The 18,988-nt window shown below is 33.5% G+C and overlaps 1 protein-coding gene across 51 annotated transcripts in view; it reads right to left on the bottom strand.

The window, feature by feature from the left end:
* Positions 1-18,988, bottom strand: part of Ppfia2 (protein tyrosine phosphatase, receptor type, f polypeptide (PTPRF), interacting protein (liprin), alpha 2) — a 463,969-nt gene that overhangs the window by 20,508 nt on the left and 424,473 nt on the right. For 30 of the 51 annotated variants that reach the window (XM_030245137.1, XM_006513776.4, XM_006513780.4 and 27 more), the window contains 5 exons: positions 16,443-16,643; positions 9,256-9,318; positions 8,115-8,144; positions 6,402-6,595; positions 5,151-5,248 (listed from right to left, as the gene is read on the bottom strand). In XM_030245137.1, the coding sequence (XP_030100997.1) occupies positions 5,151-5,248; positions 6,402-6,595; positions 8,115-8,144; positions 9,256-9,318; positions 16,443-16,643 (586 nt within the window). The remainder of the gene's footprint in view (positions 1-5,150; positions 5,249-6,401; positions 6,596-8,114; positions 8,145-9,255; positions 9,319-16,442; positions 16,644-18,988) is intronic. The other 21 variants (XM_017313985.2, XM_017313987.2, XM_030245142.1 and 18 more) reach the window with 2 other exon arrangements.

Genomic DNA, 18,988 nt, shown 5'->3' with positions numbered 1-18,988 from the left:
TTGGTATTATTAAGTCACTATTTTCCCAATAATGTATAAATGAAAAGAACTGTGGTGTGTACATTGACACACACCACAAAGTTGATTTTTCTTTGTTTAAAGGTGGCATTTTAATGAAGTGGAAAACATTTTTAACATTAACTTCCTAAAATAAAACCTACAGATGAAATGTCTTATATGCCTGTTTGAAGCAAAATCTGAAAAAAAGAAAAGATTTAATTCATTTATATTATCATATGTTTCTTTTATGAGTCAGCAGAGTGATGCATAAAATCTATAAAATCATTTATAGACTATAATGCTTTATATAAAGAATAAAAGATTAGATGAGAAAATATAAAAGACTTTCTTTACTTGTAGACAAAAGATCAAAGCATTTCCTAGTGGGAAACTGATAGCTGTATATCTGTAAGTATTTTTCTTGAGTAAAATGTACACTTAATATATATGTATGTGTGTATATATATTTACATAGTTACAGTTTGCAAAACTTTTATTAACTTGTTCTAGCTTACTTATTTGTCATTAGCATGGGCAAAACTATACAGGAATTTTAATCCAGTAGCATAACATGGCTGCTCTGGCAAGAGATCACATTCAAAGTCCTCCTGAATCTATATGATACTGCTGGAATTCAGGCACATGCTACAGTGCAGTAAGGTCTGACTGGACTAGAGACACATCCTTAGTATACTTCTTTTATCCCTAACAATGAACATAGGATTAGTTTGTGGAAGGAAGAAACCATGTTTGAAAGTGATGTCTAATTGAGGGGTAGACAAAGTGATGAATCAGAGAAAGATTTGACAGGATGAGTCAGAGATAGCACAGGCCCAACTTTCACTAAAACAATCGGGAGTAAGTGCAGGTGGGTGGAGCTGTTGGTGACTGTTCAGTTTGTGGAGTTCGGAGGCAGTTTTTACCCAGACAAATTTATACATAGGTTGCAAAGAAAACAAGCTAGACACAGATAAAGATAAAACAAGAGAATGAGAAAGAGCCAGAAGATTAGAACAGACTGCTAGAGTTAGTTTGAGGCCAAACAGAACAGTACAGCGAGAAGCTGAGGGAAACCAGTTTGAATCAGTCAGCTTGGAGAAGAGTATGAGCCTCCAAGAACAGAAGAGTTGAATCAGCTGACAAAATTCAGAAAGATCTAGAAAAGGTGAACTTATTGAGCAGTAAGCCTCTGAAACAGATACATCTGGCCAAAAAAAAAAAAAAAAAAAGTTACTTTTACTCAAAATGATACTACTGTCCTATTTATTTTCTCAGTCATGGATCTCATTCTGACATTAGCCTGTCTTAGCTCTGACTAATACTTATATGTGTTTCTCCATTGTTCTTATCTTATGGTGTATCTTCTATACATACCATGTCAATTTCAATTTTTAATTTCTGTTTTGAACATTTTAGTTAGTACATATATCTTATATTATTACTCAGATATCTCAATGTAAATCTATCATCATTATTCATGTCTTTACCTTTCATTATTCTTACCATTTTATAATTGTATATTTTCTTTTTAATTTTATTCTATCTCTTTAGTACAGTTCTTCTAGTTTATATTATTCTGCCGCAAGTTATAATAAAACTTAATGTACACATTCTCAACTTATTAAAATCTTCTATATCTCAGCCCTTTTATTATTTTCTAGATAATGTAGAGATCTTAAATTATTTAATTTCTTTTGCCCCACTACAATCATTGAATCATTTAAGTTGCTATTTCCAGTAATTCTGTGTAAAATCAAAGCCCTTTAGACGTTATTAACTGCAGAAGTAATAATAATTTCTAATACATTCTTTGGACGTTTATCCATACTACAACTTATATTATCTTCATAGTTTTTTTGTCTAGATTTTTTAATATTTATTTTCCATTATAACTTTGTCTCATATTCTGTTTCCCTGAAAATGTATTGATTTTGCCTTTACTATTAGTGTACTTATAGATTCCTAATGATTGATTACCTGCTGTGGGTAATGTAGACATGTTAATACCAGTAGTCCAACTTTTTTTTTTTACTAAATGAATATTTTTTTAGACTAAAGAGATAAATGTTCTTCAAAAATGACAATTCATAACTAGTTTTCAACTTCACATTATGAAGATGCAGATAAATGCATAAGCTTGCTTGTTCATGTTAGGTAATCTAAGACATATTGGCTTGTTTTTGCAATTATATAGCAAGAAAAATTTCCATCATATATATAGTTAAAAATAATTAAGTGAAATAACACATTCATGAGATTAAGACAAATAATCTCTAATTATAACTTTTCTTATTCAGAACAGCATCAGAGTAACTATAATATTATAAATATCTTTCACAGCAAAATTATACCCTGCCATTTATACTTAACAGGAATCCTCTTGACCTAAACAACAAATGGCTGGAGATCAGTGTCAACTGTTTCTTAGCAACAAGCTAAAAGCATGTTTTCAACACCTTCCTCACATCAGAAACCTGTTTTCTAATGTCGAGGTTAATTAGCACTTCCGATAATAACAGAGAAGTCTAGTCAGAGTTGAGAGCTATTTCTCTAAATGCCATCAGATCAATTGTTGGAAGCAAAAGCTCTTTATGATCTCACTCACAGCCACTTATCATATGTGGTTGTTTGTATGTAATCACAGTGAATCAGGACAGCTTTTTCTCCGGGCTCTAGCAACTGCCAAATAATAATAGAACATTTGCCACTGGGCCAAATGACTAATCCTTCTTCTTTCAGATTGATCCAGCTGTAAAGAAGTTCATGTAGTGTGAACAGGCAAAATGAAGTCTAACTGGGAAAAATACTTCAGAAAACACACTAGAAAGTGGTATCCCATGGCCAATAGCTGCTCATGAAACAAAACATCTTTTGTTAGGTCAAACACACTTCTTTCTAGGTTCTGTCCTCAGCCCATTAGTTCCAAATTTTAATTCAACTGTCAAACAATACACTTCAAACAACCTACAATTTCCTGGGGTCGGAAAAATAAAGGAAAATCAAAAAACTTGATTTTTGACAAAGAGAAAATGTATTCTTGTTTCTCCATAGCAAGCTAAATGAAGTGTTAGAAGAAACCAATTGTGTGTTTATCTACTCACTGAAAAATAGTATATACAAAAATATTTTCAAGTATTCATCCTCATAGCATTCAGGTATAGCTTTCTAGAAGTAATATCATGTTCAAAATTACTAGAGATAAATTTTTTGAAGTTCACAGAAATAAATACCTCAGAAGCCCGAGACAGGTAATCCTAAATAAAAGTACAAGGGTGTTAAACTTTAATATAGCAAGAGATGTCTGTAATACATGCCATATTCATATGTAAAATAAGCCCCAAAGAAAATTAAGATGAAAAAGAGAGTTGTACCAAGTTAAAGTGGTTAATGTGACAATGTGGCATACACAATTGATGAAGTGCCTGCAAGTGTCAATTCATGGGTAATAGGAAATGAGAAGATAACTGATAAATAATTTCATATCTGTGCTGGATATTTAATGTCAACTTGATACAAGCTGAAGTCATCTCAGAAGAGGGAAGTTCAATTTTAAAATTACCTCCATAAGACCATGTGGTTGGCATTTTCTTAATTAGCAATTGATTGGGGTAGGACCAGGCCCAGCCCACTGTGAGTCTTTCTATCCCTGGGCCAGTGGTCCTTCTTTAAGGATTCAGGCTGAGCAGGCCATGAAGAGCAAAGACAGTAAGCAGCAACCCTCAATGGCCTCTGTACCGGGCCTTGTGCCTCTAGGTTCTTATCCTTTCTGAGTACCTATACTGATTTCCTTTAATGATGAACATATGGACTTTGTAAACCAAATAAATGCTTTCCTCTTCAACTTGCATTTTGGCCATTGTGTCTCATCATAACTATACAAATCCTATCAAAGACAATATCTAATTATTTTTCTCAAATGCATTTAGACACAATAAGGATTTATCATCTTTTAACAAATATGCACAGATTAAAATTGTTGATTAAAAACAGAGGCCTGTGGATGCTCATATCTTACATACAACACTTGTTTTCCTTTAACAATTAGAAAGATCTAATGGTCCTTAGTGAAAGTCTCTAGCATATTGGCTTTTTAAATCATGTTTTCTCCTCTATATGATTGAGAACATGCAGTTTGATATGACAGTGTCTCCAAATTTTTCTGTGTTGGATGCTGGTAATTATACAATCTTATGTAGTGAAGCTAGCTAGCCTGGAAGCCTTAAGAGGAAAGTTATGAGAGGTCATTAGCAATGGATACATCGCTTAGAAGGGAAGAACATAATTATTGTGGATCTCTTGCTAATTCTCATTAGAGGGTTGTTTAAATGGTGGAGTCTGGTAAGATGCAGAATATTATTTCGCAAGGTAATTGTCTATAAGCCCTGTTTGTGTCCTCATTGCTAGCCACCATGTGTTTATGAGGGCAAGGGAGGTGCCCACAAAGTCTGTGCTATACTGTGTGGATCTTTAGCCTCCCAAACTGGGAGATTCATCTTTTCTTTTGAAAGTTAGCTTACCTTGGATATTTTGTTATAGTAATTCAAAATAATAGAATGGTTAATTATTAAATACAGTACTTTTCAAATGATCCTGCAACAGTGACTGTCTTTGTACAGAGAATGATTGCAACAATTAGCCTTGCATCATAACACAATTCTGAATAAAAACCATTAGTGGGCTGGTGAAGTTTAGAGGGAAAATATTTATAGAATTTATACATAAATATGTAATATATTTTGTAACTATGAAAAATAGTTGAGTGGTGAAATTAAATTCAAATGCTATAACTAGGATAAACACAGTAGCAACAAAATACTATGTTTCCTGAATTATAATGACAACATTTGTTTAAAAGTTTGACAAAAAGCTCTACTGAGAGCAATTTTTAACATAAGAAGAATACATAATGAATAGGTTCAGAAAGATAAATCTAATTCCAGAAGGTCAAAAGTATATCCACCAAATGATTACCCCTAGAATGCAGTAATATTCTTTTCTGTGTTATAATTGGGGACCATATAGCAGCAACACTTGGAACAAAATGTAAAATACATTCTGATGATGTCATCACATACATCACCTTCAGTTTAAATATGGAGAGGTATAAATCCCCACAGTAAAGGCATTTAGTACTAAAGGAGGGCATGTACCTTTTATTTCATGTTGACTTGCTTCTCGTCTTCTCTCTAGTTCTTTTCTGTCATAATTCAATCTTTTCAAGCACATAATTCCATACTGTAAACTTGTTCTATTTTCATAAAGGAGAAAAAATGAATATTAAATTGGATCAGTAAGTGAAGAATGTTCCATTATTAAATATGGTCAACTTTATGTTACTTCTGCTTGGGCATATTTATAATTTTCATTCACAACTGCATCATTCAGTTGGGAAGGACTACACTTATGTTGAGAATAAAATTTTTCTGAAAAGAAAATATTAGACTGGAATGTAAATAAATAAAATAGTTAAAATTTTATAAAAGGAAACTATTTGAAGTATTTAGTATTCATAGTTTAGAAAATAATTATCCATAGTTCCATATAAAGGAGCTTATACATTATAAGTCTAACTCCTTTTTTAAACATCAATGGAATAGAATTGAAGACCCAGAAATAAAACCACACACTATGGATGCTTGATCTTTGACAAAGAAGCCCAAAATATACAATGGAAAAAGGAAGGCCTCTCCAATAAATTGTGCTGGTCTAACTAGCAGTCAGTTTGTAGAAAAATGAAAATAGATCCATATTTGTCACCTTGCACAAAGCTCAAGTCTGCATGGGTCAAGAATCTCTACATAACACTGTATACACTAGATCTAGTAGAAAAGAAAGTGGAAAAGAGCCTCAAACTCATTGGCGGGAAGGTGGAGGTGATTTCCTGAACAGAACTGCAATGGCTCAGGCTCTAAGATCAAGAATTGATAAATGGGACCTCTTGAAACTGAAAAGCTTCTTTAAGGCCATGGATATAGTCAATAGGACAAATCAGCAACCTACAGATTGGTGAAAACAATTCACTAACTCCATATCACATAGAGGGCTAATATCCAAAATATATAAAGAACTCAAAAAAGCTAACCTCCAAAAGACTAACCCTTATATTGACTTTTGAAAACAGTTGCATCATAAACAGCTCTCCATTAGAAAACCCTTCAGTGTTATGCCTGAACACTTGTTGCAAGTAGAATTCACAAACCTTGTTAACAGCAAACATTTTCTTTCTACTGTTCTATTTCTCTCCCCTCTCCCTCCCCTCCCCTCCCCTCCCCTCCCCCCTCCCCTCCCCCCTCCCCTCTTCTCTCTCTCTCTCTCTCTCTCTCTCTCTCTCTCTCTCTCTCTCTCTGTCAGCTGCATATTGTTTATGGTTTCATTTGCATTATTCTTTGAGCACAACCTACCGATGGAAACTATCCACCATTTTTAAATGGACACGAAGATCCTTTTTTGTGAGGTGGTCTAACATTCTTGCATCAACCAAGCATTCCATAAAGTAACTTCTGTATTGAGGTAACCCCAGGCTGGGAAGCCATTCATTTCCAATCCACTCGTGGTTCATATCTCCATAAGCCAGGGTCTGTAGAAAAACCGGACACTGGAATTGTTTTATAGCAGTCAAGTTTCTTAGCCAATAAGATGAGATGGTAAATGGAAGATGTCAAACTGAAATGCCACTGCTATGATATCATGATACTATGTATCAGCAAAGAAGAGAAAATATTTAAGCTCCATGTATTTTCTTTAATATAAAACAAATTGCATAATTTCTTAGAATATTTGCCCATGAACTAATTAACATATATTTAAAAATAACCTTTTTTTTCTAAATATATGTATTGTTAATAAAAAAATATAGTTGATGTATGGTATGGGTTTTAAGCCTAAAGATTCCATCTCTGTACTGTTAGAATTTTTTTACTTCTTTTATTTTTAAAGTACTGTGCCATTTGCCTTTCATCAATGGTCCTGTTGCCAGTGCTCCTGTGTCAGAGCAAAGTATGATGTGAAACAGAAACCTCTGTAAACGGAGAAAAAACTGAATCTGAAAGACAGCACGCTGACACTTAAGTCAGCATTATGCTTTTAAGAAGAGTGTATATCCAGTGTTTCATTAGGTTCCTGGAAGAATCATTAACCAGAAATTTAGACTATGTATATAAAGTAGACATAATAATAATAATGATGATAATAATAAGGACACTAAGACAGATAAGCTAATTCCCTTTTGTAATGTAAGAACTGTTTCTGTCTGATAGTACTCAAAACAAGTGAAAAAATGTCATAGCAATTATCATTATGAAACCCAATATTTATAAAAGTATAATTCATTGTTAAGGATGCTAGTTTAAAAGATATAGATCATTATTTAAAAGATATTAATTTGAGACAGCTGTTTACTTAGTTCTTAATTATGCTATGAATCTGCAGTTCTAATTATAGTATGTAACTATAGAAAAAATCTGAATGGTTTTTAGTTATGAGATTTGTGTTAATTTCCAAATTGAGTACAACCCTGTGCTATAGCATGTTTAAATAAAGATTCTTATAAAGGAAACAGATTTAATTTATTTTTTCAATTTATTTCCCAGTTCCCCAATGTATAGAAATGCTGAAGTAAATGTATACTATCTTTTGTGCACTCAGGGTTATTTATGATAAATTTATGTCTCCTGTGATCAGTTTACCAATTAGGATTAATCCCATCTTACACTCTTTGCTAACACCTGTCACTCTCACACCCACACCCAAATACTACACATGATACCTTAAAGCATATGGGACACCAAAGATGTCTTTGAAAATTTTCCGCCGAGATAAAGCTTGAATGATTACATATCACAGTTAAATATATTACAAGAAACTGAAGTTATAGATCTATTTCAGAGGAAGAAAGAAAATTACCCTGTTATGTGCACAAATTTTAAAATGATATTCATCTTAGTTATAACATATGGTTCAAAAAGATGCACCTATAATATTAGACATAATATTGATTTAAATATAATCAGTATCATTAGTAAGATAAGTGATTATTTCAAATATGATGGCCTACAATTGTTTCATAGTTTATATCTGAAAAGTTAACTATGTCTTAAAGCATTTGAGTTTCCTACCTGGGCCCAGCTTCCTTCCTCAGATTCTTTCTGGGTTAGCAGCAGAAAGTGATTATAAAGCAGGTAAACATACATTAATTTCAAATTCTATTAGAAGCAGAATTTTAATATAGTATGTTAATTATCTTGACATAGGCAGACATGCATATTATACCCATTCAATATCCCAAATAAAGAGCCCAAAATAGAATTTAAATTAACTGTAATTTAAATATACATAAAATATATGGGAAGTTATCAGATTTGTAAAAATTTGGACTTGTCATTTGTAAATTTCTATACATTTTCTAATTTAGTACAAACTCATGATTATGTGTTTCAATATATAATGCAGAAAGGTTACAAATTTATGCAGAAAGGTTACAGATTAGAAATGAATGAAGTGAAGAAAAGAACTGTGTCTTTCTGACAAAGTTTATGGATAAACAAATCCAACAACAGCCAAACAAGAAACCAGAAGAAAGTATGCAACTAAAAAACACAATTTGGGATGTGACTTTGTGTTGATACTTTTACAGCATTCCATTCTAGATAATCAAAATTTTAAATGAGAATTAAAGTGAAAGTAATTTAAAATGAAATTGCTAGAGGTAAAATACATGCTGTGCCCAACTCTGATCCTTCTTATTAAGAGTAACTGCAAAACATCATATTTTTAAAGCTGGTGACTAGAGTCCTCAAAGTAATTTAAAAGTGTGTTTGTAAAACCAAATGAAGATAACACTTCAATTCTTTTTAAGAGAAGGCTACATGTGGGATGGCATAGCCCAAGGACCTACAGAATCACGTTAAAATTGAAGATTCAATGTATCCTTTCCTACAACTGGTTAAGATCGATTTAGTAACCGTATTCCTTTGACGTTTCCCAGGCCTAAGAGGCACTGACTACCAGTCCTAATTTTGACTATATTATTTATTATTGTCTGTGTGTAACAACACACAGACTCTTAGGATGCAAAGCAATAGCAATGTAACAGTTTCATTTTAAATTGTCAAACTAAAATAAATATATAGACAAACATCAGTTATCCTTGTGTTTAGTTACATGAACACATTCCATCTTTTTGGTTTGTGGTAAATAAATTTCTCTCTCTCCAGCCAAATAACTTAGTTCAGATTCAAGGTAGCTTTAAAGACTAACCGTTTTTGCTGGAGCTGTCAGATTTTCCATTTCTTCATGGGTCACCCACACATTGCCTGAAGGCTAATGAGAGCCAAATGGGAACAAAGCCATCCATGAAAGGGAACCGGGGTAGAGAGAAAGGAGGCACCTCTGTTAGTTAACAGCATTACACACAACAAATTCTGATCTACACATGTATCATGAGCAGCTAGCTGAAAGCCGCCTTTATTTTTATTCAATAGGCTAACTGGAGAAAGATATGCTATGATACTCATTTTGGTAATAATCCTTCAAATCTGCATCAAAAATTGCTGCGGTTAAACTTCACATTCTAAAAGAATGTGACCATCAGGTTCAACTTTGTAAAACTAACAACTTTGTCTTCGGTCATGGTGACCCAGTATACCAGGTGTTTATCAAGAGAATTCCATTCACACATTTTTATTCATCAACATCCTTGGACATGGTAAACTGAATGTCACAGAGAAGCTATAAACCTCACAGACTGAAAAACAGCATCAGCTTTACCTATTGGTTTGTGGTTTTTGTTTTTTGTTTTTTTTTTTTGTTTGTTTTGTTTTGTTTTTTTAAATCAAATAAATGTGTCCTTCCTTGCCTTCATGGAGAAGAAAAAGAACTGAAACATTATTTCCAGATACTGTCATTTAGAAAAAGGTATTTCTCAGCCTCCTCGTCAATAATGATAATTCCAAGTATTCATTTTCTTATTCTTCACATGTATCTCAGTACCAACTGTTGTGGTCTGAATGTGAAATGTCTTCCATGGGCTCAAGCATTTGAAAACTCAATCTCTAAATGGTGGCAATGTTTAGGAAGGTTGTGGAAACTTAGGAAGTAGAGCCTTAAGGGACAACTGTGTCACTGTGGTCAGGTCTTGAGGCTTTATAGGCAAGTTCCAATTCTGTGCTCAGTGCTATAGACTATAGACACAGCTGGTCAGCATTTGGTTCCTACCACCATGTTTCTCTGCCTACAGCCATGTCTTCCCCACCATGATGGCCCCGGTCTCTCTGAAATTTTAAGACAAAGTACATTCTTTCTTCCCTAATTTCCCTTTTTTCAGGTACAGAAAGATAACAAAGATACCATTATAATATGTTTTTCTTGTGCATTCAAGGTAAGAGCTTTCTCCAGAGTCATACCCATAATATGGTGGGAAACAGAATAAATTAAAATATTTTTTCTACCATGGACTACTCTTTTAAGAAGTCTCTCCTTTCTTTTCTCACAAAATAATCTTTAGTACTAGCTCTCTATATAACATATAATCAACAATTTGAATCTAGTATCTACTTGTTAACATAGAGATCATGGTATTATTTCCTTCAATTGGAAACCAGTTCACATCAAATGTCACAATATTTCTTTTTCCTAGCAAATCTATACACAAAGTTCTCCAAATCATGGAACTTCCTAGTTCCTTGTTTTCAAAGAAGCAGCAAAGGGAATGTGACTCCTGGAATTTTCTATAATTTACCTAATACAATGTTTAGCATTTTTAGGAATATAAAGATATAATTTTGAAATAATTTAAAATAATGCTATAGACAATAAAATAAGTATTACTTTATATAAGAGAAATCTCACAAAATTATATATCAGTGAATCATATATATTATTCACTTATATATATTTTATATAATGACATGTACAAATGTATTTCTTCAACAAACATTTATATAGTGAAGATTCATAATTTTAGTAAATCAGAAAATTTACAGAGGCTAGATGTCATTCATATATATATATATATAGACAGAGAGAGATAGACAAAATTACCCTACTTAACAGCTTCAGAATTTATACCAAGCCAATTTTTCCTATAAAATAAAATCACCCACTTATGAAACACATTTAGAATACAAGAGCTCCTTATGTCACTGAAAGTCTCATTAACTGTGAACTGTGCAGTTTCTCTATTGATTCTCATTCCCAATTGTGATGATCTTACTTTTCCATGATCAGTTTTATGTCTTAATTGAGCGGAACTGTTTCACAGATTTTCTGAAATTCTGCACTGGTCAGCATGCAAAGTATCCTGGGATTGGTAAGATTCTAGAAGCTAGAGTTGTATTTTTTTTAATCACTACTTACAAAATGAACACAATTCCAGGACAATGTGTGAAAATGTGATTGCCATACTTCCAGAAGTAGCATGTTCAGAAGTTGCATTTCATGTGAAGGTTTCTTCTTAAAATGTGCTTTTATTGATTGTTTTTGTGCATGTGTAGGAAACACAGTGTGAGTGGGTGTGCTATACACGCGTTTTCAGTGTCTGCGAAGGTGCAAAGTTCAGAGAGGGTGCTGGGAATCTCACTCTATCCTTTTCTGTCCATTCCTGATGGGGCACACTCTTTCCCTAAACACAAAGCTTGAGTCTTCTTAGCAGGACTGGAAGTCAGCAAGTTCCAATGATTCTTTTCTCTCTGTTCACTCCATTGAAGGAGTTTACAAACATGTTCAGGATGCCTGGCTTCTTATCTGATGGCTTGCATCACTTAAGCATTAAACCATTTCTCCAGCCCACGATGCTTTGAGCTTGAAGAACATTTCTTGCCTTAAAATACTGTGAGATAACCCAAAATGAATCTTCTATACAGATCTTTCAGGTAAACAGAAGAGGATGTTTGGGGATTTTGTTATGTGTTTTTGATTTTTTGATTGTTTGTTTGTTCACAGTATCTTATTCTGTATTCTTTCTTGGTCTGGAACTCATTAGGTATTCTAGGATGATCTCAAATTCTGTCTTCTAAGGGCTGAGATTAGATACATGTACTGCCATCCCAGAATAGCTATGGGTTTACTTTGCAATCAAGCCTATATCTACTAATTTATTGTATATCTATATTTATTGATTTATTAGCAAATAAATTAATCAATTTACTTTCCTCATTCTCCCACTATAGAGGACTCAATTCTCATCTGAGTGTATGTCACTTAGAGGTCCACGACTATATAGGAGGAGGAGAAGAACATCATATCTAGGAGTCTATGAAAAACCAAATCGTTATACGACATTGAGAGCAAGGGTAAAGAACATACTAAGAGTATTTTAGACAAGTATAAGGACAGACATCAGAGACTATGTGGCTCTCTGAGAAGCTCACCACCAAAGCAGTTTATGCTTAATACCCAAATATATGAGGTTCATGGAACAAAATTTAATAGCCTTCTTAGTGGCCAGCATTGTATAGCAGGTGATTAATGAGGCCACACGTGCATTACTAACTACAGTGTTGGAAGCTTAGATTCCTGTATTGCCACTTTTTAGTAATTTCTCAAAATGATGCCAAAATATCTTTGAATATCAGATTCTCTGTGTCTTAAGCAGAACTGAAATTATATACTTCATACTGGAAAAATAGCAAAAGTTTAAATCATAACAGAAAGGCAGAGGAGAATAAGGAGGGAAAGATGTCTTACGGGGAGAAACTTAAGGAAGTACTCATTTTCAAAGTAATGGAAATACAAGTTTGACACCCAATACTGAGTACCTCCTTCAACTGTATTTCCCTAGACTTGCTCCCCTGCTTTAAATGAAGATGGGCTAGAATACTTACAGCATATTACTAATTGAGACTTGAGAGGAAAATTCATGAAGGATGTTAAAAATTCTGATCCCTACCAAATTAAATCATCCTGGAAAGAGCTATGACAGAAAAATAAACATGAAACTAACTTAAAGAATAACTCATGACATTTAATCAGGAGAAGTAATTAGTTCTCTAGCTGTCAAAATGTAATGACTCAACGAGCTAGACCTCAGAATGTTCCTACAAAGTGTCTTGCTCAAAGTAAGATTGGTTAATAAGTAGATCATGTTGAAGTACTGTTACCTTTTATAAGTGAATAGCAAAGTAAAGTAACTTAAAATTCATAATTTAAATCTTCGGGAACTGTAATCTTAAAGTTGTGCATATGTGTGGGCATACATGTGACCATGGTAGTATGTACACATATATGTGCAAGATAAAGGTCTATCCTAGGAGCCATCTTCCATCATTCTTCCATCTTACTAATTTTTCATTCAACCAAACGCACAGATCACTAATATGGATTAGTTTCTCCTCTGCCCCATATATAATTTTGAATAGAATTATATAGGAAAGTTTTGTTTGGTAAAGCAAATTACATTTGAAATGTATCTGGGTCAATGGTCCTATGAAGATGGAGTATGAGGAAGAAAATAAATTTAGTAGATTAAATTTGAAAGAGGTATAGCATTGCTTGACATATGAATTTTGTATCAGTATATTGCCTGGTACATACAAGCCCTGAAACTAAAGGACTTTAATTCATTAGTTAAATGGCTGCCAGCCCTTTAATTCAATGGAGATTCTGAAAACATCCTGAAAAGCTCAGACAACTCTCAGAAACCTACTAAGCCATCAAGTTTACTAGTGATTTAAAAAGTTTAAATATATGCAGGATGATAACCAGATGCTAAGGCAGGAAGAATGGCAATAGAATTTGATGATTAAGGTGTTAGGAAAGTTCCCCATTTACAATTATTGCTATGGACATGAATATATTTTATACAACAATATATGTACATGTACACATTTTATGCATAATGTAATTATTAAATTACTTTTTGCTTAAAAGTAATGATTTTTATTTAAATAGTAGTAGTGTTATTTATATAAATTTTGTATAAATTTTATAAAGAATACATGCAACAATTAAATTTATATTTTAATGCTTGAAAATATAGATTCTGTTACTAATTTTGAAAGGTTACATAGTAATAGTATTATAATAAAAAACTCTAAAACATCTTTATTAGAATTGTGATGAAAATACTTTTTCTACAGTAAACTTTGTCATTTAAAAAATTGTAATTTTTTCTATTCTTGATTCTGTCTCACATGTTGAAATTAAACAATTTCACATTGAACTTACCATTCAATAAGCCTTCCTTCCCTAGTTTTATTTTACGAACTCACAGCCATATCTAGTTTATATCCTCTGTATATCTGGGAAGAATGTTTGACAAAATTACAGTGCTGTTTGTGTGTGTGTGTGTGTGTGTGTGTGTGTGTGCATGAGTGCATACACACATAGACAGATGTGCAAATAGAGAACAGAATTAGGCCTTAGGTGTCTTCCTTGATGGTGTCCCAACTCATTGAGGCATCTTCTCCTGTTGAACTAAGAAGTTAGAGGTTTAACTAGTCTCTATCTCCCACTTTGAATCTCTGCTTCTCAGAACTAGGCTTACAGGCATGCCAACAAACTCACCCAGCTTTTGACCTGGGTCTGAGTATTGAAATTGCTATGCTAAAGCTCACATGGCAAGAACTTTACCCATTCATACATTGCTCAGACCTGCAATGATTATTCTTCAGATGAATAGCTATAGGAATTACTATATACCTAATGATAATTTAATGTGACAAGCACTGACATTATGATTGTTTAGTTTACTCAACAATGAAGCAAGAAAAGGGATGAATTTTCAAAAGACCCTTAAGGGTACACATAAGTCAATGCATGGTTAAAAACAAAGCTCAACTTTAGGTTATTTAATAGAAAGTTTTTCAGAGATGCTACATACATAGATTAGTAATGGAAAGGTGTGTGGAGGTGGTTTTATAACCCTGTGAGTGACAAGAATGTTTTAGGAACAACAGCAATAACAACAGAAGCAACAACAACAACAACAACAAAAAACTTTTGAAGCCAACTGCAGGTAACTTCTGAGTATTTTAAAAGTTCTCCATTTTAAACAATTAAAATGTATTTTTAAACAATTTAATTTTAAATTTTAAACAATTTAATGTATTTTAATCTTTGGATTTGTAACTTAACTTGCTTCTATGTAAACATTTTTGGGGAAAGGTTAAATGTTCTTTAAAAAAACCATTTTCTGATAAGAATGGGATTTGTGTTTGCAACTGATGGAAATGAAATAGTTTACCTCATTTTTTTTTTTTAATCTGGAAGTTGGAAGTTTGAACCTTCTAATTTTTGCAGGATTTGAATTTATAAAAAATTTTTTTACTGTATTTACTTGTGGGAAATGGCCACTCTCTATAAACCTGTTGCAATGCTTTTATTGTCAACTGTAAATACCCAGGAAAGTCTTCAGATCTGAATATGGCTTACATTAATAACTATTTTAATGATTTCTGATTTTACTATTAGTGTATTCTAAATCACTTTTTATCTGGGATACATTAGCAGAGTATATTCTTATCTATTTGAAATAAAACTGTAAGTAGAAATCACACACACACACACACACACACACACACAAACACATTCCTTACATTGTACTGAAGTGACTTATATGTATTTATTCAAAACACAGCTCTTTGAAATCTTACCACGAGTTTCTGACTTTAGAATCTAGTACACTAGGAGTGAGGGAAAGCTGTATAAATATGATAGATTTGCATCAAATTCTTTAGGATTACATAAGGCCATCTTTAAAATATATTGAAGTCAGTTCTGTGTCTGAAAGCTGCAGTAAAGCAATATCACTTTTCTCCTTAGATTTTATTTTACTCTCTCACATGGTGCAATATTGTTTAAGATATGGGGGGAGGGACAAATCTAGTTCACAGGAGGGATTATAAATTTATCAGAAAAAAGTTACTCAATTGAGAGATAAAACATTTCAGACTATTTCTTGATGACTGTATTTGTTATTATGAGTGCCTGTTTTTTAGTAATATTCTCATTAGTGCTGTGTTATGGATACAATCATAAAAGGGTTTTTAGAAAAGAGAGGCACATCTTGAAGGAGTAAAGGAATCTAATTTATATTTCTAAAACAAATCATATATGATTGTTTTAAGCAAGAAATTTTCCTATCGGTAATAAATTCAGCAGTGCGTCTTCGGAAACTTGGGATGCTTTGGGCTAAGCCCAAGAAGATGCCTGATTAAAAAGAAAAGGAACTTCTGAGAAACTGCAAGGTTTGAGGTCTTTTAGCTAGGGAGGGAAATCTAAATGCTAGCACCAAAGTCTGTCGTGGTTGCAGCTTTCAAGTCTGATAGGCATAGGAGCTCCTTGATTGAAAACCGATTAAAAGGAGCAGCAAGGTTAATGAGGAGCTGGTCGCTTCTCTTTGAAATAATTCATCCTGACACTGAACTGTGCATTGCCACATTTTGCTCTGTGGGGTCAGGCTGCTGTGCGGTCAGCATAAAGGGAAGGAGGGGCGCACATTGACTCACAGTACGCGATGTCGGAGGCGCTGAAGGGCTGGTGAGAGAAACCATCTCTTGGATAGCTAGCCTGAGCTTTAAGCGGTGCAGAGGGTTGCTGATTCCAATCTCCCTTTGGATTTCAGTGTCCGATAACGCTGACATGATGGCACCACTTTTCACGTTGGCTCTGCATGCTGCCACGTACCAAGCTGGCATTCCCAGCCAGAGCTGTTGTATTGAAAGAAAAAAAAAAAGAATACAGAGTTTAGAATAACCATAGTGTTTATTTGTGATGGTTGAATCTTCGTTACAACTTAATTGGGTGTCAGAATCACCTACCAAACTTACCTCTGGTAATGTCTGTGACAAACTTCCTGGAAAGGCATAACTGAGCAAGCAAAACCAATGATGGATGTGGATAGAAAAACCCATTGGTGTGAATTTGAGAATGAATAAAACCCAGAAGGTAAGTTGAATATCAACAGTCTCTTTTTCTGTTTCTTGATTGATGGTGCATTGGACCACCTGACTCACTATCCTACCTTTATACCTATGCCCCTTCTAGCTGCCCACCTGTCTTCTATTCCATACGCTACTTGCACCATCAAAATCTGATCCAAAATAAAGCCTTCCTTTTTTTTAGCTGCTTTTGTTATTTATTTTTTTCCACAGCAACCAGAAAACTAATACATCATTTAGTGTCTTTTGTATCCTCCAGGTATTCAAGGTTATCTTGAATATATAAATTTTTTTGCTGTCTACAACTCCAGGAGATAAATTTTATTAATTTTGACTAGAGAGCTAGATACATAGAGACACTGAGTATATGTTCCAAACAACAGTCAGGTAGGAATTCATTTGAAATTGAAACATTATGGTATTAGTGCTAAACTTGACAGGCACCAAACTTCTCCTACATATAATAAAAATATCAGCTATCTATAAATTTCACTGAGTAAGTGGCTTGAACAGTCTTTAATGATTGCATTATAATTCTCCTTTTAAATTGTAAAGACAGTTTCTAGAGACAGTTTGTCTGTCACGGATTGAGACAGGATCCATTATTGCTAGCCTTGTGATTTTGACCAAAGCATAAACCTTAGCCAAACCAAATATTCTCCTCAAGTACTTATATCTTATCCTTAAAACTAGTGAGAAAACATATCCATGTTTGAGGATAGTTTATTATGTAAGACTAGATAACTCATACAGACATCCTTTCCTTCTACATATACTACAAAATAATGAGTCGATAATGGGAAAAAGACAATGAACAGAATTCCAGATCTGAATCAATGTGCCTTGGATTGTGGCTAAAATCAAACACATAATATAAAGATTTAATATAGGAATTGTATAATCTGTGCTGTGTTCCAGAAGGGCAAGCACAAAGGGATTAGGCTTATATTGACAAGGACACTTGAGGTGACACATGATCAACCATCTTTCTTGGTTCATAAACACAAATTCTTCAAGATAACTCAGCATCATATACCTTGACTGTTCCCTAACGATTTCCTATCTTCTAAGATGCTTGAGTTTCCACTTTGGTTAATATTACCCAATATTGTCTATTAATTCTTACAAGTGTCATCTGTGGTGAGAAACTTTAGAGTAGATAATGTATGTGGAGAGCTGTAGACTCACTCCCAATCTACATTCTTTATAGACTGTGCCCACAAGGATGAAGGAAAGAGCCCAAAAGTTATGGGCACCCATTCACAGGCTCAGAGTGACTGTTCTCCTCGCTTATTCCATTTGTCATTTGTGTCACATTAGGAAATGCATTTGAGCAATTTCTGCACCCAGGATGCTTTAATTAGCTCTGGCTCCCTGGCTGTCATTTCTTAGCACCTTAGTGTCAGTAAATCTGTTTTTTTTTTTTTTTTCTGAAAGAGTTGCTCATCCCTTACTAAAATAGCAACCAAGTCTCTGTCAAAATATAGCTCATTTTACTGAATTAGTATCTGCACAAGAAATACCTTTGTTGAGGTAAGATTTCTTAAACTGTTTGTCTAGTAGTAACTTCAGTAACTAATTGATTTTAATGAATATATCTAAAGGAAAACACAGGTTTATTTCAGTCAGTCCAAGAAAAAAAATCTTAAAAGTGTATTTTTTTATATCTACCTATCTAAGAGAACAGTTTTAAAGCAAAGTAGGCTTTAGTTTTTCTTAATTGGCTATTTTCTTAGCTCTGAATTTAATATAATAATAACGTTATTTTATAACCACAGATTATTTCATGTATGCTCTTTCTTGGAGGCAGGACAAACCTCAATGTTATCCTTTGACATCAGGTATACTAGGGGCCGTGAATGGAGAACTGAATTCAAAAGTCAAGCAATACTACTGTCGTGCTAGCCAACCTGGGGTCCAATATATCGTTTCCTCCCTTTTAGAATGCTGTCCTCTATCCAGATCAAGTACTTATGCATTATCCATAACATTGTATTGTGGAGGAAACACTAAATACTGTTCTTGTTATATCAAACTAAATTTAATGAATTAATTAACTAATTAATTAATCTATTTAATAATCATAAAGTAACCTGAATGCTCAAGTGATTTAG

Source organism: Mus musculus, chromosome 10 (assembly GCF_000001635.26).
Source record: "Mus musculus strain C57BL/6J chromosome 10, GRCm38.p6 C57BL/6J".
Classification (NCBI taxonomy): Eukaryota; Metazoa; Chordata; class Mammalia; order Rodentia; family Muridae; genus Mus; species Mus musculus.
Note: the sequence above shows the minus strand (reverse complement) of the source record. Positions and strands in the feature narration are given on the sequence as shown.